The sequence below is a fragment of the Aquarana catesbeiana genome, linkage group LG04, assembly GCF_042186555.1.
Source record: "Aquarana catesbeiana isolate 2022-GZ linkage group LG04, ASM4218655v1, whole genome shotgun sequence".
NCBI lineage: Eukaryota > Metazoa > Chordata > Amphibia > Anura > Ranidae > Aquarana > Aquarana catesbeiana.
Window position 1 is genome coordinate 264,066,723 of NC_133327.1, and position 24,460 is coordinate 264,091,182.

General features: G+C 43.4%; 1 protein-coding gene across 1 annotated transcript in view; it reads left to right on the plus strand.

Moving 5' to 3' along the window:
- Positions 1-24,460, plus strand: part of LOC141139893 (uncharacterized) — a 163,373-nt gene that overhangs the window by 60,449 nt on the left and 78,464 nt on the right. The window contains 14 exon segments of the mRNA XM_073626451.1: positions 2,399-2,520; positions 2,662-2,883; positions 7,439-7,675; positions 13,086-13,205; positions 13,544-13,749; positions 13,909-13,978; positions 14,738-14,905; positions 15,033-15,146; positions 18,523-18,786; positions 21,135-21,281; positions 21,377-21,558; positions 21,708-21,888; positions 23,257-23,382; positions 23,560-23,685. Of these exon segments, the coding sequence (XP_073482552.1) occupies positions 2,399-2,520; positions 2,662-2,883; positions 7,439-7,675; positions 13,086-13,205; positions 13,544-13,749; positions 13,909-13,978; positions 14,738-14,905; positions 15,033-15,146; positions 18,523-18,786; positions 21,135-21,281; positions 21,377-21,558; positions 21,708-21,888; positions 23,257-23,382; positions 23,560-23,685 (2,285 nt within the window).

Consider the following 24,460-nt stretch of genomic DNA (forward strand, 5'->3'; position numbering starts at 1 on the left):
ACAACCAATAAGTCATCAGCTGTCAATGGGCTTCCCCGCTGACAGCTGAACAATAAAAAAAATGTCAATACTCAATCCATACCAGGCACTTTGGGTCTGGTATGGATTTTAAGGGGAACCCCACACCAAAATGTAAATGTTGATTAGGACAAGTGTCTCTTCCCCACAACCCAGGGCTGTTGTTGTGGGGGTCTGCGCACAGAAGGCTTTCAGAATCTAGAAGCCCCCTTTGACAAGCCCCCAGATTGCAGCCCCCCATGTGAATGAGTATGGGGTACATAATACCCCTACCCATTCAGCAAAAAAGTGTTAAAAAGTAATAAAAACACAGAGACAGTTTTTGACGATTCCTTTATTAAAAAATAAAAAATAAACAGTATCCCCAGATGTAAATCCATTGTCAATCACGATGCCAGCCACACCTCTCACCCAAGAAAGAGCAAAATAAATAGCTCCATCCGCCGTGAAGGCAAACCGCCAAATGGCTGGCTTGCCTTTTGCCAGTTCTTATAAAGGTAATGGCAGGGCCACATGGTGACGTCACCTGGTGGCACCGCCCCTCTTGTGATGTCACCAACCAGTGCATGCTGGGTCACAAGGGGGCGGTGCCACCTAGTGACATTGCCAGGTGGCTCCGCCCTTACCTATATAAGAACAGTCAAATGACAAGCCAGCCATGCTTGGTAAAGGGGGCTTCCAGATTCTAATAAGCCCCCCCGTCCACAGATCTCCACAACCACAGCCCAGGGTTTAGGGGAAGAGAGCCTTGTCCCCATCAACAGAGCCCCCCTGCCCCAAAGCACCCACCCCCCCAAGTTGAGGGCATGTGTCCTGGTATGGTTCAGGAGGGGGGCGCTTGCTTGTCCACCCCCTTTCCTGACCTGCCAGGCTACGTGCTCGGGTAAAGGTCTGGTATGGATTTTGGGGGGAACCCTACATCGTTTTAAACAAAAAATGTTGGTGTGAGCCATTTGCAACCGCGAGTCTTTTCTTTAGAAATGTCATTTTTTGCTGCAGCATGTTCCATTTATGCTACAGATGCACCACCTTACAGGCAAGGACCCCCCCAGGCACTATATTTAAAGGGTTTTTTTTTTATTTTATCGTTGCACTTTAAGCATCATTAAAATCACTGATCTTGAAAAAGCTATAGTTTTTCAAAAAAAATTTGCATTGATACATGTCTCCCAGGGGAGTACCTGGACCTCCATACCCCTTTTATGGTCAATTACTTGCATATAAGCCTTCAAAATGGACACTTTTGATTTGTCACGTTCAACTCCCATAGACTTCAATCGAGTTCGTTGTTCGGTGCAGAACTTTTCCCATGTTCAGGAGTTTTGCTGCAAACCGAACAGGGGGGTGTTCAGCCCATCTCTAGTGGTGGCTATGACGGAACCTCCCACACTCCGCTTGAGTGCTTCCATTAGTATACCACTTCCTCCCAGTCTGGATATAGATATCAGATATTCCAACCACTCACAAAGCACAAAACAAGACGAGACTTGTTTCACTGCTAACATGGACTGTTTTATTATCACATATGGACACAACAGATAAAATAACTCAGAGAATCCCCCCCCACCGACGGAAAAGAGGGCGGGTTAAACTGTCCAAAGACAATGGAAAAACAGGTCAAGTGTGTTCAAACTTCTCCTCAGTAGACAGTCTTAGCAGGGGGCTGCTGGAGGAATCCCCCCCCATAAAGATACACATCCCAAATGATCACAGCAAAGAGTCCACAACAAAATGAGACAACATACAATATATACATATATACAAGATTGAGTCCGATTAGTACAGATTAGACTGGATTTCTCATTCACCTCGCAAAGAGTATTGTTCCCTTGAAAATCCAGGGCCCATAATCAAAAGGCAAGAGGCTTGCATTCAGTCCTCTCCAAAAGCCTCTGTCCCGGCTAGGTCTGTCACAGTGGCTACATTGATTTTCTTTTTCCAAGCTTCATTTGCTTTATTTTCACCTGAAAATCCTGCAAATAACACACTTTCTGTCCCTGGGTGGCTACACACACTCCTCCACTGTATCTTTGGGGTGAGCAATGGTTGTCACCCTAGTCCGCTCTCCTGATATGGACTACAAACATATCTGTATCTTTTTATCGCCATGAAATGGGGGTTAGGGCAATTGGTAGATTATTGAAGAAAGCTAGGAAGGTAGATATTCTTTGGTGCAGCTTATAGGAAGTGACATGGACATGGCATTTATGGCAATATCAAGATTTTCTGTATGTGCTGAAAATGTTCAAATTCAGCCATCACATCCAAGGACTATATAATAATATATTTTTATTATTGGGTTTAGTGATCCTTAACTCTCTCAAACTGTAACTGGTGTTATATATTTACTGTGTTTTTTATAACTGTGTTTTATTTGTAGTGGAGAATCTTCATCTTACAGTCCAGCTGCCAATTTCCCAGCATACAATGATCCACAAACAAGTTATGGTGCTAGTATCCAGAAAAGGTACACTCCAGATCAGTACATAGGACAAAACACAAGTAAGTGCAATGATATTTCACCTGAAACATTTTACTGATAATGTGCATCTTACATAGAAAACAGTTAGGAAACCGAGGCATTCGACACACTGTATATTCTCACATAAATGCGTGTTTTAATTGTTTTGGTTTTTTTTGCAGATAAAAAAGGGTACTGGGCATATCGGCTGGAATATAACTCAGGATACACAGCAAATTACAGAAAGCAATGTTTGAACTGGTACTATAATGACATTAACTCTTACCCTTACTGGATGTATTATTCACGCCCATGCCCATGTACATACTGGCAAGCCGTGTTCGATTCTTCCTACAGACAGGCAAATATTCTACCATACTATGGCATTCCTCAGAAATACACAGGTTAGTCTTTTTGTGTCAGTGTCTTTTTGTTCACCATCATTTTAGAAATGAGAGCAGAGAACATTTATGTCAGAGCAGAAAACCCCAGATCTGAGAGCCCTAGGCCAGAGACATCACACCCTGCATGTATGTCTCTCAGCCTGCGTTTATTTCTGTCCCTCGTATTTCTCATATTACACTTTCCCTGTACTTTGCTCTTCTGTTTGATTTAACAACATGTTCATGGAAAAAAATAACCTTGCTCTATAAACGTTTATTGCCTCAGTAAACATTACTTCCATAATGTTTAATGTTCATAAAAGCTGTTCATAAAATAATCCGTGTAACAATTATGGTGGAATGGAGGGGGTTAATTTCAGGATGAAAACATCAAATCAACCATTGCATGAACCAATATATTTTGCTTATATAAACAAAATGCATGTAAGACATGCCAGGCTATTAGGGAATGTTCTTTAGGTTAATAATAGTTAACTAGCACTTTTCAATTTCATTTGGGGAGGATTGTTAAAATCCACACCATGACTGAGGTTTTAGGCTGGGTTCACACTTAGTGCGGACACGACTCACACCAGGGGTCTGGTACGTCTCTGTTCTCCTATCAGGGACGAATCAGGCCCACATTTCTGCCTGAATTCGGACCTGAAACTGAGCCAAAGACACACAGGTCTCCTGTGCAATCTGCAGCCGCCATAGAGATGTGTGAACTGGCTCCATTGAGAGCCGGTCACAATCTCCTGTCATGCGAATTCGATGCAGAGAAATCCACATCCAATTCGCACTAGTGTGAGCCCAGCCTTAATTTTATGCTGCCACTGGTATACATAGCTTCCAACTGTCCCTGATTTGGAGGGACTGTCCCTGATTCAGAGCAATGTCCCTCTGTCCCTCATTCCTCCTCATTTGTCCCTCATTTTGGTCTGATCTATATAGTTGTATATAAAATGCACTTTTTATCTATCAAAAAGTGTTTTACAGTGCTAAACCTTTCATCTGATTTCTAAGTTGCTGCTTTTGTAAATTCCAAAAGGAATAGCAGTGGTAAAAAAAAACACTTTTTTTTGTACAATTCTCCTTTAAGGGGGTGTGGCAAGGGGCGTGTCCTATGCCTGCATACTTTTGCTGATAGGTGTCCCTCATTTCCATCTCAGAAATTTGGGAGGTATAGGTATATATTTTAGAAACTTTATGCTGGACACAGTCATTTACATCTGTGCTCCTCCCCATCAGATGTTTACAATAAATTTGTAGCAAAGGTGACACTTTTTCACATCTGGACTCCCTTATAATGTGTTAAATTTTGCACTATAGAGAATCCAACAGTGTAGTGACATACCATCTTTGTGAGTTCTTCTAGAGAGCTTTCCATTAACACTTTGCAAATCTTTACTGTATATGGAATTTCTTTTTCATGACCTGCATTAAGAAGTTTGAACCAATTAGTCACATGTACAGTTGATGACAAATTTCAATCAGCCCAGATGTTGATCAGAACATTATTGTATATGGTATGACAGTGCTCTGGGATCTGGTCACTACCCCCCCAGTCATGGCCTGAGCTCATGCTGTAACATGCACTGTAACATGAGAGTTTGCATGTTACACAGAATGTATTTGTCTGCAGAAGCAAATAAAATCAAATAACAACAAAACAGGTTCTTCTTTCAATCTCAGTGCTGTTGTTTTCTCTGTGCAGGACTACTGGTTATCAGCAGTGCTTGGGCTCCTGAAGCTGGACGAGGAAAATATGCTCAGTTTAGGGGTTGGTTTAGGTGTTAGGATTGCGGGAAAGTTAAATTAAATATTTAGTTATAGCATACCTTTTCATTTTCCTAACATCAGCATTGTACTAACAATACAAACACGAGTTATTTTTGACAATTGAATTAATAGTAACTAGAAAAGGTACAATTTCTGGGGAAATTGTGAAAGTGTTCTTGCCTCTACAACTGGAGTGGGCGGAGTAACTGGGTGGAGTGGCTTGAGTAACTGTGAAAAGTGTTAAAAAGCTTAATATTTTAAAAAGTATAAATAGTAGTAAAAAAGTTCCATCATTCGCTGAAAGAGCTGAACATTTTTTTCAAAAGTAATTTTTTTTTTCAAAAATGAATTTTTTTTAATCAAAAATGATTTTTTTTTCTTCAAAAATGATTTTTTTTTTCAAAAGTAATTTTTTTTTTCAAAGGTAATTTTTTTTTTTCAAAAATGAATTTTTTTATTTCAAAAATAATTTTTTTTTCGAAATTATTATTTTTTTAAAGTAATTTTTTTTTCAAAAATAATTTTTTTTTTTCAAAAATATTTTTTTTTCAAAAATTTTTTTTTTTTTTTTCAAAAATGATTTTTTTTTTTTCAAAAATTATTTTTTTACTTTTTTCAAAAATTTTTTTTTTTTTTTCAAAAATATTTTTTTTTTTTACATGGGGCGGTCATAATGTTTTGGCTGATCATGGGGTGGTCATAATGTTTTGGCTGATCATGGGGTTGTCAGCTTTTGTCACTTCCCACTCTAGTTTTGAACATTTCGCCATTCATTCCTATGGGACCAATTTCGCCGCAAAAACGTCATTTCGTGGACCATTCGGCAAAACATTCCACAAAGTAATAACACACCAATCGGGAACAATCCGCTCGTTTCGGTATATTACTTGTCTCTGTAGTGTAAAAACTGTGGGAGGAGTCTACAAGCATTATCAAGTCTAGCAGATGAAGTCACATGCATTTGGAGTGTCTCAGCATCTTGTGTTTACAACCACTGTTTCCTAGCAACGCTCATGCCCTGTTTATGCTTCCCAAATACTGCTTCATCAAAACTGCCCCATCAGAATTACCCCATTAAAACTGCCCCGTCATATTCCTCTATTATAAATCAGTACATGGTGTGTTTGTCCCCTCCCCCGGGCTCTGTAATCAGCTGAGATGCTCCAGCCACCTCCCCCCTGTGTATAACAGAAGCTTTGGTAACCATGGCAACAAAACAAACACTAACAGTACACTCTGATTAATGGCTAAAATTTCCTGAAATGACCTCTAAACAAATGGCCGTATTTTAAAAACTGTACATCCTACAGCGAAGATCTTTATATTGTGAGAATCACAAGACCCAGACCTAGATTTTGATGTATAGTATGTCTCTGAAATATTAAAAATGAAGGCACAGTCACAGTTTAGAAATTGCCCTTCAAATTTGGAGGGGGCTAGAGTGTAGTTTCAATGAATGTCAATGGACGGCGTGAGTTGCAAACAAATGGTCATATTGTGAAAACTATCAGGACTATGGCTTAGCCGTGGACATGTTTAGTGGCAGCAGGGATAGCTGAACGTTTTGATATAAGATTTGTGTAGGTGGGCTTGAAAATGAGGGAGTGGCGGCAGTTTAGAAATCATGTTCTGATTTTCCAGCTTTTGTCATCTCCCACTCTAGTTTCCCCATTCATTCCTATGGGACCAATTTCGCCGCAAAAACGACGATATTTCGTGAACCATTCGGCGAAACGTTCCACAAAGTAATAGCACACCATTCGGGAACAATCCGCACGTTTCGGTATATTACTTGTCTATGTAGTGTAAAAACTGTGGGAGGAGTTAGGGTGGTAAATTTGGCTATAATAATAAGAATAATATATATGTGAGATAACAGTAAGTGGTCTTGCTATGCAAGAACACTTAATAAAATTACTTGAAAAATCTCCTTTCATGATGTGAATGCTACCTGTCTGCAGGCCATCTCTTTCCACAACTTCCTGGATTCCCTGCATGCTTTAAAGATTCTTCTCTGCTGCTTAATTTCAAATTCGAAGGACTACATATCCCATGGTACTTTGCTGCCCGTGAACCTTATACTGTTTCTGCTTCCTGAAACTCCTACTCTGAGCACCTCTGTAGCTCAGAAGTAGGCCCAGGCAGTGCCTACTTACAGGGTATAGTGAATACATTTCACAAAATTCACGGAAGTAAATGTGTGGGAATCTTCAGAGCATACGTTTTCAAACATTGTATTTCTATTATTTATAGCCTACTCCTACATTTGTAGGAGTAGGCTATAAATAATAGAAATAGAATGTGGAAAATGAATATAGGATTTTACATTTTGACCATAGATATGCTTTCAGTGTTCTTTTTTAGGGGTTATGTTTTGAGGGAGAATTTATGTATTAAAAGTTCGCTCTAGGTGTTAATAATATTATAATTTAGGGTTATGGAGGAGGTGAGAAAGTGTTAATGACTTGCTGCAAGGGTGAGTGTTAGGGGTAAGTTTTCAGGTGAAGAACGGGTTCAATTTTAGAGACTGCTTTAGTACAGAAAATAATACACAGACCAACTCCAATGTTCACACTGATTTTCAGCTCAAAGTTTTTTTATTCAGAAACACTTGTAGTGTCAAGCTGAATTATCGCCAAATCATGTATTTTCAGACAGTACTGTTGTTATGTTTTTGACTCACAATTTTAATTATTTCAAATGTCTATCTGATAGATGTGATATTATTATTCAGACATGTATACATAACTGTGGTGTCTATGGTATTCAATACTTGTTGTTTCCCCCCTTTCAGATTGGTATAGTCAGTCCTACACTTTTCAGACTGCATTTCCAACTTGGTTTGGAGGAGGAACCAGGTGCTACTACAGTTACTGGGGTAGTTTGACCTATGGGGAGAAAGAGAGATATTTACCAACTCCTTGGACATATGAGAACAGCTGGCTTCGGTGGTATGACCCGTACTATTACTACAGTTGGTATTATAGCTATTACCAGTCACAGCTGCAAACGATTAGACGTCAATACCAAGGTACTGTAACTAATATCACAAAGAAAAACAAAAAAAAGTACTTAACAAATGACTCTTTTCTACATTATGCATTACATAGACCAGGAATGGGCAACCTTTTGAGCACAGTGTGCAAAAAAATGTTTTCAAAGAAATTGAGCATGCCAATTTTATACCATAAAATGTCAACTTCACACTCTCAATCACGAAAAGGATTTTTTTTATAAAGTAAATGCTGTAAATCAGTGGTCATCAACGCTGTCCTCAGGGCTCACTAACAGGCCAGGTTTTATGTATTACCTTTGGGAGATGCAGACTAGAATACTGCAATCACTGAGCAGCAAATGATATCACCTATGATGTATTTCAGTTATCTTGCAAACCTGGCCTGTTAGTGGACCCTGAGGACAGGGTTGATGACCGCTGCTGTAAACTACTTGGATAATAGTGACAAATTAACATCCTGCACTCTCACTCCTCAGATCAGCCCCAATTCCTGCACCCTCGCACTTCAGATCAGCCCCAATTCCTGCACCTCCAGTGCTCAAATCAGCCCCAGTTCCTGCACCTTCACACCTCAGATCCTTGTACCCCCTTGAAAATCTGTTTCACCACTGTACCCCCTGCTCTTCTGACCCACCTCTATTCACCCTACTCATCTGTCCCTCCAATGTACCTCCTTTTTCCTCTGCCCCACCACTGTACCCCACTGCACATCTGCCCCACCTCTGTAACCCCCTGCTCATCTGTCCCACCACTGAACCCCCTTATCTGCCCCAACACTGAAACCCATGGGTCGGCGCTCCTGCTAGGCAAACTAGGCAGCCACCTAGGACGCACTGTTGTAATGGGAAATAGGAAAAATACTGCGCTGCCACTATACAAACCCCCCCCGAAGAGCAGCAGTTTAACTGTGGGATACACACCAAAAAGTACCAAATATATAGAAAAAAACTGGGCTATACCATAGATTGAATGTGAATATACATAAATGAATCATACATGTCATGCCGGTGTCCTGTGTGAGGCCTGATGAGACCAGAGCTGTCCCGTCCGGTGTTACCTTATCATTGGAGGAACAGATCTAGAGACGTCTTTACTGAGCTTCGAGAAAATGGACCGCGCATCACCAGACTTGTGGCCCGAGCAACGCCTCTGAGCTCGAGTGGGTGGATCTCTTATTGCACTCCCGCAGTCACGCTGCATACAGACAAGTCATACTACTAGCTGGATATCCCTGTTTTGGGTCTGCATACAAGCCTTTACTGCTTGCTTTTTGGTAAGCGCACAATCTATGTGGTGAAGGATCACTGTGAGCGGTGTTTTAATGCAGTTTTCACAATCAAGTCCTCTCCGTAGAGTATTGAGGGGCTTTTCTTTTGGACTCTCCTCACTTTCACTAGAGGTTTCTGATTTTCTTCAGTCAAGATCACTTATGAACTCTGATATGCATATATTGATTCACAGCCTTATTTGCATTGTTTGTCACTGATCCTTTATGATTTATTTCATCATTGCACTTTTTTTGATTTCTTTAGTGTTGGTATTTCATGAGGAATTTTTCAGATTCATATTTCATCATCTCATGACATGTATGATTCATTTATGTATATTCACATTCAATCTATGGTATAGCGCAGTTTTTTTCTATATATTTAGGACCCACTGTTGCCTAGGGGTGAAGCCACAGCCGCTGGGTCCCCTCCAGAGGATTGGTTCCCCCATTGCTATGCGGTGCAGTGTGTAGCGGGAGACGGCTTCCGCAGCTCCATTTGGCTGGCTGCTGGTGCAGAATATTTCATGAGAGGAATTTTTCAGATTCATATTTCATCACCTCATGACATGAATGATTCATTTATGTATATTCACATTCAATCTATGGTATAGCGCAGTTTTTTTCTATATATTTAGGACGCACTGTTGCCTAGGGGTGAAGCCACAGCCGCTGGGTCCCCTCCAGAGGATTGGTTCCCCCTTGCTATGCGGTGCAGTGTGTAGCGGGAGACGGCTTCTGCAGCTCCATTTGGCTGGCTGCTGGTGCAGAATATTTCATGAGAGGAATTTTTCAGATTCATATTTCATCACCTCATGACATGAATGATTCATTTATGTATATTCACATTCAATCTATGGTATAGCGCAGTTTTTTTCTATATACTTAGGACGCACTGTTGCCTAGGGGTGAAGCCACAGCCGCTGGGTCCCCTCCAGAGGATTGGTTCCCCCTTGCTATGCGGTGCAGTGTGTAGCGGGAGACGGCTTCCGCAGCTCCATTTGGCTGGCTGCTGGTGCAGAGTCGCTAGGCAGGGAGAAGAAGAAGGAGCAGGCAGATCCCCCTCTCCCCCGGAGCAACCATGCCGATGTCCAGCAGCCGTGTCAGCTCTCTGACCGCCTCCCTCTCTCCCTGGGCGATGTCCAATCACTGGAGGAGCAGGCCGGGCGGCATTGTGGACCGAGACAGCTGGGATGGATCCGGACTAGCCGTAGCACACACGCTGGGCCGAGACCGCCGGGCCACTTCACCTGGATACACCCCCCTCTGCTGTCCACCTGGCTATATCCTCCCTCCATCTTGCTGAACCCCCCTCTGCTGTCCACCTGTCTATATCCTTCCTCCATTTGGCTGCACCCCCATCTCCTGTCCACCTGAATATATCATCCCTCCACCTGGCTGCACCCCCTTTCCTGTCCACCTGGCTCTATCGCTCCACCTGGCTGCACCCCCTCTCCTGTCCACCTGGTTGCACCCCCTCTCTTATCCACCTGGCATCATCCCTCCACCTGGCTGCACCCCCCTCTCCTGTCCACCTGGCTCCATCCTCCCTCCCCCATGCTGCCCCCCTCTCCTGTTCACTTGGCTCCATCCTCCCTCCACCTGACTGCACCCCCCTCTTCTGTCCACCTGGCTCCATCCTCCCCCACCTAGCTGCACCCCCTCTCCTGTCCACCTGGCTCCATCCTCCCTCCACCTGGCTGCACCCCCCTCTCCTGTCACCCTGGCTCCATCCTCCCTCCACCTGCCTGCACCCCTATCCTGTCCGCCTGGCTGCACCCCCTATCCTGTCCACCTGGCTCCATCCTCCCTCCACCTGGCTGCACCCCCCTCTCCTGTCCACCTGGCTCTATCCTCCCTCCACCTGGCTGCACCCCTCTCCTGTCCACCTGGCTCCATCCTCCCTCCAGCTGGCTGCACCCCCCTCTCCTGTCCATCTGGCTCCATCCTCCCCCCACCTGGCTGCACCCCCCTCTTCTGTCACCCTGGCTCCATCCTCCCTCCACCTGGCTGCACCCCCTCTCCTATCCTCCTGGCTCCATCCCTCCACCTGGCTGCACCCCCTTCCTTGTCCACCTGTTTGCACTCCCATCTCCTGTCCACCTGGTTCCATCCCTTCACCTGGCTGCACTCCCTCTCCTGTCCACCTGGCTCCATCTTTCCCCCACCCAGCTGCACCTTCCTCTCCTCTCCACCTGGCTCCATCCTCCCTCCACCTGGCTGCACCCCCCTCTTCTGTCCACCTGGCTCCATCCCTCCACCTGACTGAACCTCCTCTCCTGTCCACCTGGCTGCACCCTCCTATCCTGTCCACCTGTCTCCATTCCTCCATCTGGCTGTACCCCCCTCTCCTGTCCACCTAGCTGCACCTCCTCTTCTGTCCACCTGGCTCCACCCTCCCTCCACCTGGCTGCACCCTCCTCTCCTGTCCACCTGGCTCCATCCCCCCACATGGCTGCACCACCCTCTCCCATCCACCTAGCTCCATCCACCCCCCACCTGGCTGTACCCCCTCTCCTGTCCACCTGGCTCCATCTCTCCACCTGGCTGCACCCCCTCTCCTGTCCACCTGGCACTATCCTCCCCCCATCTGGCTGCATCCCCTCTCCTGTCCACTTAGATCCATCCCTCCACCTGGCTGCACCCCCTCTCCTATCCACCTGGCTCCATCCCTCCATCTGGCTGCACCTTCTTCCTTGTTTATCTGGCTGCATTCCCATCTCCTGTCCACTTGGCTCCATCCCTCAACCTGGCTGCACCCCCCTCTCCTGTCCACCTGGCTCCATCCCTCCCCCACCTGGCTGCACCTCCCTCTTCTCTCCACCTGGCTCCATCCTCCCTCCACCTGGCTGCACCCTCCTCTCTTGTCCACCTGGCTCCATCCTCCCTCCACCTGGCTGCACCCCCCCTCCTGTCCACCTGGCTCCATCATCCCCCCACCTGGCTGCATCCCCCTCTCATGCCCACCTGGCTCCATCCTCCCCCCACCTGGCTGCACCACCCTCTCCCATCCACCTAGCTCCATCCACCCCCCACCTGGCTGCACCCCCTCTCCTGTCCACCTGGCTCCATCTCTCCACCTGGCTGCACCCCCTCTCCTGTCCACCTGGCTCCATCTCTCCACCTGGCTGCACCCCCTCTCCTATCCACCTGGCTCCATCCCTCCACCAGGAGTTCTGGTACTAAAATTATTGATTTTTAAAAACTTTTTCTTGGGGGGGGCGCATGTAGCTGGTCTCGCCTAGGGTGCGAAATAGTCTAGCACTGGCCTTGCTGAAACCTCCTGCTCATCTGTCCCACTACTGTAACCCCTTCTCATTTGGCCCAACACTGAACTTCCTGCTCTTCTGTCCCACCGCTGAACCCCCTTCTCATCTCTTTCTCCACTGTACCCCCCTGCACATCTGCCCCACCACTGTACCCTCCTGCTCTTTTGTCCCAACTCTGAACCCCCCCTGCAGCTCAACCGTAGTTCCAAAACTGTCACCTGATTGTGTTTTTTTTTTCAATCACAGTGAAATCCCTTCTTTCTATTATTGGTAGTTACAACCAAGTGAGTCATCTTCCTCCAGATGGTAGGTGGGGGTGGGGCTAGCAGGCCTGTGATTGGCTTTAGCAATAGCCAATGACAGTCCTCCTCCTCCTGGAAACAGGGACCGCCCCCCTAGCAGAACTGCACCCAATCTCTTCCCCATCCCAAAAGCTGACGATCGCAGCTACTGAAAAGTTAGAGAAACAATGTTTCCCAGATTTTACAATGTGTGGGTGCATAGTGTCTCCCCCTCTGTGCAGGTGTGGTGTGGGGAATTCTGAAATTGGAACGCATTAGTGAAGCAGAAGCTGTGTCTCACTAACACTTCCCTGCGCTGCTCTGCTGATGGGGTGGAGTCGCATGCCAGCAAAAGAGGCTTTGTGTGCCGCTTGTGGCACCCATGCCGGGGGTTGCCTACTCCTAACCTAGACTATACTTTTTGCAGTGGTTGAGATAAACATTTGTAGGACTCATTGAAGGTGTTTTTACATCTGATTTTCTAAATTCTCATGTAACGTGCTATTTTTTTTTACATCCTACACTAACCTAAGTCTATAAAATTGGCATAGACTCATTTTATTATTGGTGTATTAGAATTTTGACATGTTTTCTTTTTGTGCTTGCAGAACAGGAAGTGGATCCTTATAACAACTGTTGTTTATACTCTGGTTCTTCCTACCTCTGTTCCTTATACCGCCAAAGAAGACCTTATGATTTCTGTGTTGGATATGTTCCACCAAGATTTGGTAAGCTATTAATAAAACACTCCTAAGCACATTTCAAAGTAGAATTAGAACAAACTGAATTTTATATTTTAAAGTGAACCTGTCACTAGGCAGTGTTGTATAACACTGCATCAAGTAGTTATTTGCAATGTTTAATTTCACCTTTTACACTTTTACCACATTTTACCTTATTTATAAACATGTGAAAATAAAATAGTGTGAAATATTGCTAAACAAGGCTTTGTAAATAGCGCAAAACTCAAAAGAGCAAAAACTAGGAAATTTGGCAAAATAGCTTTTTATGCTTTTAAAACAGACCCCTTAATATTATGAGTTTATCTATTTGTTTATTTTTTCAGGATTCCTGTTTGGAGACCCTCACATCAATACACTGGATGGTGTACAGTATACTTTTAATGGACTGGGGGAGTTTACCTTGGCCAATGTTAGAAATGAGAACAACACACTTATATTCACACTCCAAGGACGCACAGCCAAGGCTGGCAATGACACACAAGCAACTAACTTCGTTGGACTGGCTGCAATGATTCAAAATAAAACAACGGTAAGATTCATGTATCAGGTAGTGGCGCCTTTATAGTGCTTTATAGTACTTGTATATGGTAACAGAAATAACAAATAAATTCCACATGGTACAAGTCTTTTTGTGCTGCCCAAAGCTAAAAAAACTGCATAACTGATGGTTGTTGGTTATTTATTTTAGGTGGAGTGGTTACTGCAGGACAAAAATACAACCATTGTGAAGATTAACGGTACCGCATTTACCTTACCAGGTAACACAGCTTCAGTTTTTATTAATACATAGGGTGTTAAATAGGAATAAGCTCGGTGTTTGGTCCCAACGTAAGTTTAGCACATTCTGCATGGATGAACAAGACAGCTTCCAGCTGTCAATGGTTGCTAAGAAAGCAATGGGTGCTGGGTCCTTATCAACCACTGACATCAACCCACTCAATTACTTACATGGCTGGAAATACCTGGCCACATAAGCACATGGACAGGGATTGGAGGGGTTACACCATTGCTTAAATATAGCCACAAGGCCAAATTTGGGCAATAACATATGACAACTACGTCACCACTATCTCTGCCTCTACTTTAAAAAAAAAATCATTGCTCCCGTCCAAATGTTTTTTTTTTCATTGATCCCCAGGGCAGTGTCCACCACCAACTTGCCCTCCCCCCTCCCCCCTTGCTGTGTTTTTTTTTTTTTTTAAACTCTTTTGCCATTTAGCCCAGAAAATGAGCACTTTTGATTTGACAGATTTGGCTCCGTTGACTTCAATAGGGTTTACATTCGAACCCTGCTTGAACCAAACCTACAAGATTCATATACATTTATTAGTCACATGTTTGTAAAGTATGTCAATGGGTTCGATTTCTGTAATCTGTAATCACTTTCTGTAATTCTCTTTAAATTAATTTAAAATAAACTGAATTAATTAACCATTAACTTATACATGTATTACTGGATAATTTTAGCTGTGTCACGTGGATATAGTTTAATTTTCAATTATTTGCTTTTTTTAAAGGTAACTCTACACAGCTGGATACGTTGACACTGGAGAAGACAGAGAAAAATGAAATAATGGCTACCTTTGATGGTGGGATCTCAGTCACCGTGTCTGCTAAGGTGGGAGCTTTGAGCTTTACCACAATGTTTGATGTTATTTACAAGAACAAGACAGAAGGCCTTTTGGGTGAGTTACATTTTATAACTGTGACTGCAAAAGAAAAATTGACACCTCTTCCTTCATGGAGATTGATTAATCATAATAGCAAGTCCAGCAGTGAAAGTGAAAACTAAATGGTAATATATCGTTTTAGGTGTGTTTAATGATGATAAAACTGATGATCTCATGGCTTTTAATGGAACAAAACTGAAATTTGATGGAGTAAAGCTCCCCAATGAATCCCTTATTTTTGAAATTGGAATGACATGTAAGTATATGTTCAAAACATTTACATACTGTTTGGTGGAAAAATAAACTGAGCGCTAGACAGATATAAGAGACAAAAAATAATGCAGCTCTAATCATTAATACATTGTAGTTGATTTACTAGAACTGGAGAGTGCAAAATCTAGTGCAGCTGTGGATGTTAGCCATCATACCTGATAATCATTCACATTGGGGGGGGCAGGATCTGGGGGCTCCCTTCCAGATTCCGCTAAGCCCCTTGTCTGCAGACCCAGACAACCACAGCCCAGAGTTGTCGGAAAGAGGCCACGCAGTTTTTTTTTCTCTAATTTTGGTGTGGAGTTCCCCTTCAAATCCATACCAGACCCATGGGGCCTGGTATGGACAGTGGGGGGGCGGGCATGCCATTTTTTTCATTATTTTTTTAAACAGCATTTTTTTTTATTGTTTAGCTGTCAGCGGGGAAACCCATTGACAGCTGATGACTTCCCGGCCCCCCAGGGCGCAGAATGCACTGTGTGGGGGCGAACACCCTGCAAATTTGGGTGTTTGATGAACATCCGAACGGGCAAATGTTCTTCCCAAACTGATGCTTTGGCTGAACCATTCACCCATCCCTAGTTACAATCTGTTTGTACACATACGTTTAGATTCACCCACACTTGTGGTCATGTAGTACAAAGAGCTGCCTGATTTAATTCTAATTGAGTGTTTTATAGGTAGGCAAATTGTATTGTATGTTGTCAACTTTAGACTATAATGCCATGTACACACGAGCGGACTTTTTGACCGGACTGGTCCGACGGTCTATCCGACGGACTTTCAGCAGACTTCCGATTGACTTTCCAAACGAACGGACTCACGCACACATGACCGGACTTTCCGGCAGAATAGGTCTGACGGTCTTCCCGGCCGACTTTCAACGGAGTTACGGTGGACTTTCGGACTTGCCTACACATGTTCATTTTGAACGTGATAAAGTACGACAGGACTAGAAAAGGAAGTCAATCTCGCCGCTTTCATCGGCGAGATTAACACCTTGCGAGCCCCGTTGCAGAGCATACCAGGCCCTCAGGTCTGGTATGGATTTTAAGGGGAACCCCCTACGCCAAAAAAACGGCGTGGGGGTCCCCCCAAAATCCGTACCAGACCCTTATCTGAGCACGCAGCCCGGCCGGTCAGGAAAGGGGGTGGGGACGAGTGAACGCCCCCCCTCCTGAACCATACCAGGCCGCATGCCCTCAACATGGGGGGTGCTTTGGGGAAGGGGTGCGCCCTGCGGCCCCCCCCACCCCAAAGCATCTTGTCCCCATGTTGATGAGGACAAGGGTCTCTTCCCGACAACCTTGGCCGTTGGTTGTTGGGGTCTGCGGGGCCCCCAGATCCCACCCCCCGCCCTATGTGAATGAGTATAGGGTACATCGTACCCCTACCCATTCACCTGGGGAAAAAAGTGTCAATAAAAAAACACACTACATAGGTTTTTAAAGTAATTTATTAGGCAGCTCTTCTTCCGACTTCGGGGGTCTCTTCCGACTTCTCCGCTCTCTCCGGCCTCTTCTCCCAGTGTCCAGTTCTTCTCCCGCTCTCTGGCCGGGAAAAAAGTGTCAATATAAAAACACACTATACAGGTTTTTAAAGTAATTTATTAGGCAGCTCCGGGGGTCTTCTTCCGACCTCTCCGCTCTCTCTGGCCTCTTCTCCCGGTTTCTGGTTCTTCTCCTGCTCTCCGGCCTTTAAAGTAATTTATTAGGCAGCTCCGGGGGTCTTCTTCCGACTTCTCTGCTCTCTCTGGCCTCTTCTCCTGGTGTCTGGTTCTTCTCCCGCTCTCCGGCCTCTTCTGCGCTTCTTCTCCCGTTCTCCAGTTCTTCTGCCGGGCTCCTCCGCTATCTTCCGCTCTTTTCCCACTCTCTTGCTAGCGATGGCCTGGTCTTCTCCATCGTCTTCTTCCCTCTTCTCTTCTTCCGATGTTGACACAACGCTCTCTCCCGCTGTAATGCTGTGTTCACGGTGACCCTGCCCCTTATGACGGCAAAGTCCCACCATACCGTGGGACTGTGACATCATAAGGGGCGGGGACACCACCCGGTGACCACGCCCCATGCCTATATAAGTTGTTGCACACCGTGAACACAGCATTATAGCGGGAGAGAGCGTCATGTCAACATCGGAAGAAGAGAAGAGGGAAGAAGATGATGGAGAAGACCGGGCCACCACTAGCAAGAGAGCGGAAAAAGAGCAGAAGATAGCGGAGAAGTCGGAAGAAGACCCCCGGAGCTGCCTAATAAATTACTTTAAAAACCTGTATAGTGTGTTTTTTTTATTGACACTTTTTTCCCCGGGTGAATGGCCAGGGTTGTCGGGAAGAGGCCCTTGTCCTCATCAACATGGGGACAAGGTGCTTTGGAGTGGGGGGGCCGCAGGGCTCCCCCCTTCCCCAAAGCACCCATGTTGAGGGCATGCGGCCTGGTATGGTTCAGGAGGGGGGCGCTCCCTTGTCCCCACCCCCTTTCCTGACCGGCCGGGGGTCTACCAGATAGGGGTCTGGTATGGATTTTGGGGGGGACCCCCACGCCGTTTTTTTTGGCGTAGGGGGTTCCCCTTCAAATCTATACCAGACCTAAGGGACATTGTCGCCTCCCTCTCGCTGCAATAGGAAAATGTGTTTTTCCTATTGCAGCGAACGCGAGATGCATAGTACCCTGTTGCCAAGAATCAGCGCGATAGGATCGCGCTGGAAACATTCTCGCGGGCAGTTGCTGTAGCTGCCCTTGCGTCGTATTTGGTCCATCAGACCAGCATACAGATGAATGGGCTTCCCTATAGGAACTGGGTCTGGCGGAGTTCCGGAGGAAAGATTTGAAGCATGTTTCAAATCTAAAGTCCGTCGGACTTTCAACCGAAAAGGTCCGTCGGAATACCGATGAAGCCCACACTCGGTCGGATTGTCCAACGGATTCGGTCTGTCCGGTCCAAAAGTCAGCTCGTGTATACAGGGCATAAGAGATCATTCATACTAGACTGTCCTTTTGATTGTAGTAAAGCATATTTAAAACCATTGGTGAACACTGTATTGCTTCCTTGTCAACTAAACTACGTAGACTCTTCCTTCTACTCACAAACTTTCAATAACTCTCTGTAATAAGAGTCAGTGCATACATATGCATTACATTGCATATATAAATTTGTTATGTCTATGTCTATTATCAACTAGTGTTATTTAGTGTCTTTTTTTAACAACAACTAAACTATGCCAGAAGCTTTATACCTGATATTCAGCCCAGACATACCACACTGGTGTTCATTTATAAAATTTTAGTGCAATAAAAAAAAAAAAAAAAATTGTAGATACCTTTTCTTTGTGTAAAGCTATAAATCTATATTTTTTTTCTTTGCAGGGAAAACAACTCCCTTAAGCAGTATTTTTAATTACAGTGCGACTGAAGGAGAATCCTGGTACACCTACAATAATAACAGCTTTGTGCCATTGTTTTATGATCAGTTGCTACTGACTAGTAACCTCAGCCTTATCAACCAAGCAAATGAAACATGCAAAGGAAATGATGAATGTATTTTTGACATTCTGAGTACTAAAAGTTTTGAGGTGGGAGAGAGCACACTGGGCAGTGTGGCTGCTGCCCAAGAACAGAGCAGCACAATGAGTAAGACATGATCATATTTATCAAATTATGAATTTATTGTTTAACTAACTAATTATGGCAAATGAAACAAAATAAGCAAACTTGGAAAGGAAAAGTATTTTAAAACAATGTTTCTGTTGGCAAAAAGACTGTAAGGTGAAAAGTAAGAAAGAAAAAAAATGTCCAGGTGAACTATATACATTGCAATAATTTTACATTGCAAAATTGTGTTCTCATTGCTAAGAAATGACAGTAGTATGACTGGCTGAAGATTGAAATGATTTGTGTGGAAATGATGTACATTATATTATTTTTCAACACATCTGCAGCCCTCTGCAGCCAGTACCAATATTTATATACAATGCAATGATGTGAGGACATTTTTCCCATGTCCCAGTCCTCTTACATTCCACGATATCACCTTGATTTTACTACCCATCTGTTTCCACTATCTAATGGCCTTAATAGATTCATACCTGCCCATTCAAAGTTCAAAATCTTCCAAAATGCCCTACAAAACACTGGTGTGCTGGTGCTGCACAAAAAACAAAAAATATGACCAATCAGGAGATAGAAAGAGAAAAAACAAAAACAAGGGCAGCGTATCCTCCACTACCGTAGTGCGTTCGGAAATGTTTTTATTCTCTTGCCTCATAACAGCAAAGTCACCCTAATTCCAGCATTTGATTTGTTAAAGATAATAGAGAGTTGTTACATGCTTGCACAGCGGTAAAAACATCACTCAGTGTAGGTTCAGGTGTTGTTACAATAACAATTCCAATTTCCTGCATATTTGATCTTCCTGGTAATTGATTTTTTCCCTACACACTGTCCACCCAACATGGGCCCACAACTCTCCATGCAGCCAGCTTGTCTGAGATTGGAGCTGAAACTGCATCAACTGTACCCATTGCATCCATCTCCCGAGAGTCCCTGGGCATCTGCAGTGTATTGGAATCCTTGTGAGTACTCTCCGGAGTATCCCTAGTGCCCCTGGGGTCAGACCTGGGTGTAGCCCTGGGTATATTATTGGCTTCCGTTCCATGTTTGCCCATGACATCCCTAGATCCCTTCCTGGACTCACACTGGGCCTGTGTTTGAGATACACTGTCCACATCCTTTTGATTAGAGTCCTTATGTTGAGAGCCCTCCACTCTGCACACTGCCTTTTCCTGCTTCTGCTCCTTCTTTTTTTGACGGGTCATTATCCCAGGCAGTGTTCCTAAATTTTATGGACAACCCGCTATTCAATGCTTTACTGATCTTTGCTATTCTGGCGGAGCTAGAGGAGATATAGAAGCTATATGAGCTAAAGAAACTTCCTCGGGGGCCACTATGAGATCTTTCACGATTCCAAGCTTCAGAAACTATATTGGGGCTTTATATACTATAGGAAGCATATATATAGCATATATAGTACAGAAACCAGTAGGGCCCCCAGCCAAAAGCACCCACCAGGGCTGACACATCCTGCTGCTCCTAGTTAAAAAGTCTAGAGAGGACACTCACCGTCTCTCTCTCCTGCTGTTTTGCTCCCTGCGTCCAGTTCCCGGCTCCTAGCTCCCGGTTTCCGGTCATCCAGCTCGGGCTTCCAGGTACCCTGCTTCTGTCACAGGTCCAAATGTCTGCTACCGCAGCTCCCGCTCCAAATACACTGGTGCTATGACGGCAGGCCAGCCTTTATATCTACCAGAAAGTGCTGAAACTTGCAGATGATAGCTCTTGGGTATTACTTGGTTATTGGGGATTTACTGAAGGAGGTGAAAATTTTCACTCAAATGGTGAATAATGACTTTGAATATCCAGTTAATTTATTGCAGACATTTATACAGCAACATCAATTTATATAGCACTTTACATATTGTACATGCATATCAGTCCCTGCCCCCATGAAGCTTAAAGACCCTATCTCACATGCATACAAACACACATACACAGACCAATTTAAAAAAGCAAAAAATTAAAAGCTAAGTTCATCATTTAGGAAAAAATAATAAATGCACATATTTTTGTTCGAAAAAATGGCATTTATTATTTTTTCTCACAGGAGCCTGCAAAGCATTGCACTCACGATCAATGAATCATGGTTGCGGTGTCCTGCAGACTCTTCCTCCAGCTTTCTGCTCATACCTCTGTACAGGCTTTGAGTGAGAAAGCTAGAGGAAGATTTAATGGACTACAAGTGTGCTGAATACTACACTTGTAGTCCTTTGAAACTACAAGTCTGTATGCCATGGTGGTTCTTTCACATATCTCTGTGAATGAATAACTCAGTTGGGTGGGATGAGGCTTGGGATGCTTGGCAACATGTTACATGTTACCCCTAAATACAGGTAAGATTTTTGCCTAAACAATGTTTTCCACTACAGATAGTTTTCCACCGAATGTGACCGGACCAACCACCCTTCAGACCAAACTCTTTGAATCTGTGACAGTGTTCTATACAGCCACTGATAACAACAATGACACAGTGATATTTTCCCTGCAGAAAGACTCCTCTGATATCAATATAACAGGTGAATACATTGCTTTCCAATGCCAAGATTTATTTCCATGACTAGCAATTCACCTTCTGATGCCTCACTAATTATGTGTCCTTTCTGTTACACAGAGAATGGAATGCTGGTATGGCTTCCCACCAGTTCATCTCCCGTTAATGTTTCTGTAATAGCTAATAATTCCAAAACCGCTACTTCAATTGTCCTGACGTTGGTTCTCTGCAACTGTACCAACAATGGCAGTTGTCTGTATAACAGTCAATTAAGTTTGGGGAATGAAACCACAACATTCATGGTAAGCAGTAAAAACATTATTTTTTCAAAGTAAAAAAAAAAAAAAAAAAAAAAGATGTAATATCAACTACAATGGGCAATGTTCAAAGCATTGTTGTATGTATACAGGATATGTTTTAAATCACAAATCATTTTTTTTCTTTTTTGAAGGTTGCAGGATGTAACTGTTCTGCTGCATGGACAGGGATGTACTGTGAGGAGGATTTCGATGCTTGTAAACAGAACCAATGTTTTGATAACACCACCTGTAAAGACAAAAAAGCTCCAGATACAGGATTTACGTGTGGATCATGTCCTCCTAGTTTAACAGGAGATGGAATAACCTGTACAGGTAGGGAAACTAATCTCTACATTTTGTGACATTCTGTAGCCATGTTTACGTTGTATTTCTAACAATGAAAATTTGCTTGCTGGGCAAGTGGAAGAGAACAAGACACACACAATATTTCCCTGGCTCGGTACTACTTACATTTATTGTAGTCAAACAAATAACATTAACATTTTTAATACAATGTTTTTGTGTTTAACCAGTTAAGGACCAGCCGCCGCAGTTACACTGTGGCAGGTTGACTTCCCTGGGCGAATCGCTGTAGCTGTACGTCGGCTGCTTTAAGAGCACTAGGGGGCACGCGCGCGCAATGACGGAGCTGATGCGTGTGCCCGGTGGCCGCGATGACTGCCGGGTACCCACGGTCGCTCCTGAGAGAGACAGAATGGAGATCTGTCAATGTCAATTGACAGATCTCCGTTCTGTCAGGAGTGAGGAGACAGATTTGCTGTTCATACTGGTTATGACCAGCGATCGGTCTCCTCCTCCAGGCAGTCCCATCCCCCCAGAGTTAGAAACACTCCCTTGGACACACATTTAATCCCTTAAACACCCCCAAGTGTTAACCCCTTCCCTGCCAATGACATTTATACAGTAATCAGCGGCTATTTTTAGCTCTGATCGCTGTATAAATGTCAATGGTCCCAAAAAAGTGTCAAAAGTGTCCGATCTGTCTGCCGCAATGTCGCAGTCCCACTAAAAATCACTGATCACTGCCATTTCTAGTTTAAAAAAATGAATATAAAAATGCCTAAATCTTTCCCCTATTTTGTAGACACTATAACTTTTGCGCAAACCGATCAATATATGCTTATTGCGATTTTTTTTTTACCCAAAATATGTAGAAGAATACATATCGGCCTAAACTGAGAGAGACATTTTTCTTTATTGGATATTTATTATAGCAAAAAGAAAAAATATTGTTTTTTTCAAAATTGTCACTCCTTTGTCAGTTAAATTTACGCAGTACCGTATTGCAAAAAATGGCCTGGTCATTAAGGGGGCAAATCCTTCCGGTCCTTAAGTAGTTAAACTAGTTATTGTAAGCTTAGAAATAGGTTTTAACAGTCAAGTAAAAAGTAAAAAGATTCAGCGCAATTACACTTCATTTGTAGGCTCTTCCCCCCTCCTAGTCTTAAGATAACCTTTTCCCGGTTGGCCATAATATCAGTTATGGAGCCTCCTCCTATGGACACCTCTTCAGCCAGAAACTCCTCCTTTGGGCCTGTGCTGCAATGAATAGGTCTTTAGGACATCTTTTAGAATCTCTGTGCATTAGCGGATTTTTTATAAGGAAATGGTGAATTGTCCAAGAAGCTGACATCATAAATGTTAAAGAACTAATCTTAAATATTTCTCTTTTTTTTGTAGCTATTAATGAATGTTTTCTAAATATTTCAACTTGTCAGCAAATCTGTAACAATAATGTGAACGGATACAACTGTAGTTGTGGGAAAGGTTATAAAGTGAACTCACTGAACAGCTCCTTGTGTGATGGTGAGTCCAGGATTATAAAACCATGCTTCATAATAAATACTGTTACATCATAAGAAGGTGATACTTTATTGGCATTAATTCATGTAAAGTCAGATCATTTGAATACTATAGAGATGACATATTACCTTGGTTAAAAGAATATCTTATGAAATGTAAGCTTTGCGCTCTTCCTTTCAGACATTGATGAATGTGCCAACATCACATCTCCATGTGGTATAAATGCCAACTGTACAAATGTACCTGGAAACTACTCCTGTGCATGTTTACCTGGTTATAAAGGTGATCCAACTTGGCTGTGTGTAGGTTAGTATAACAGTTCCCCTGTCCTATAAAACCAACAACTTGCATTGATAAACTCATGGAAATGTTAGATAACTTACATGCTCTCCTGCAAAGAAATACATTTAAAATCTGAAGAAATCTGGTCCTAGCATATAAACCTCCTTGCCAAAAGTTAGCATAAGACCCTGGTTTAGGGTTCTACACAGCTATTTTCTGAAACATAGATACCATTACAGACAGGGGAGTAGATTTGTTAATGTTTTTTGACCTACATTTAAAAAAGATCAGCTTAAATTAACTTCTATCAATCTATGTTAGTATATTTAAAAACTACCTGGTTTCTATATTTGGATTGCAATGTATATACATAAGGGCATTCATATTTGCTCAGTATACACACAGGCTGTACTGTTCATCTTTCTCATTGTATATTTACCATTTCAATGCAACTGGCTCAACTATTTAAAGTCTCTGTGTAGCCTAGATTATATCAGATTTTGATCAGAGAGGTCTGAATGACTGCAGGGAAATATAAATAACTACTAGAGGTAGAATCCTCCTGTGTGTGTAAAATGTGATCATTATTCTAAAACACTTGAGGGTCTATTAATAAACGTTTTCACCAAAAACTCACAGAGTTTTCAGCCAAGATTTAAACAGTTTTCTAGTTGGACTAAATTGGATAAATTCATAAATCCTGGGCAAATGTTTTGTGAATCTTGTACAATTCATAAATAGACCCCATTATTGTGAACATTACAATAATTACTCAAAAGCAGAGCAGAGATGCAGAGAT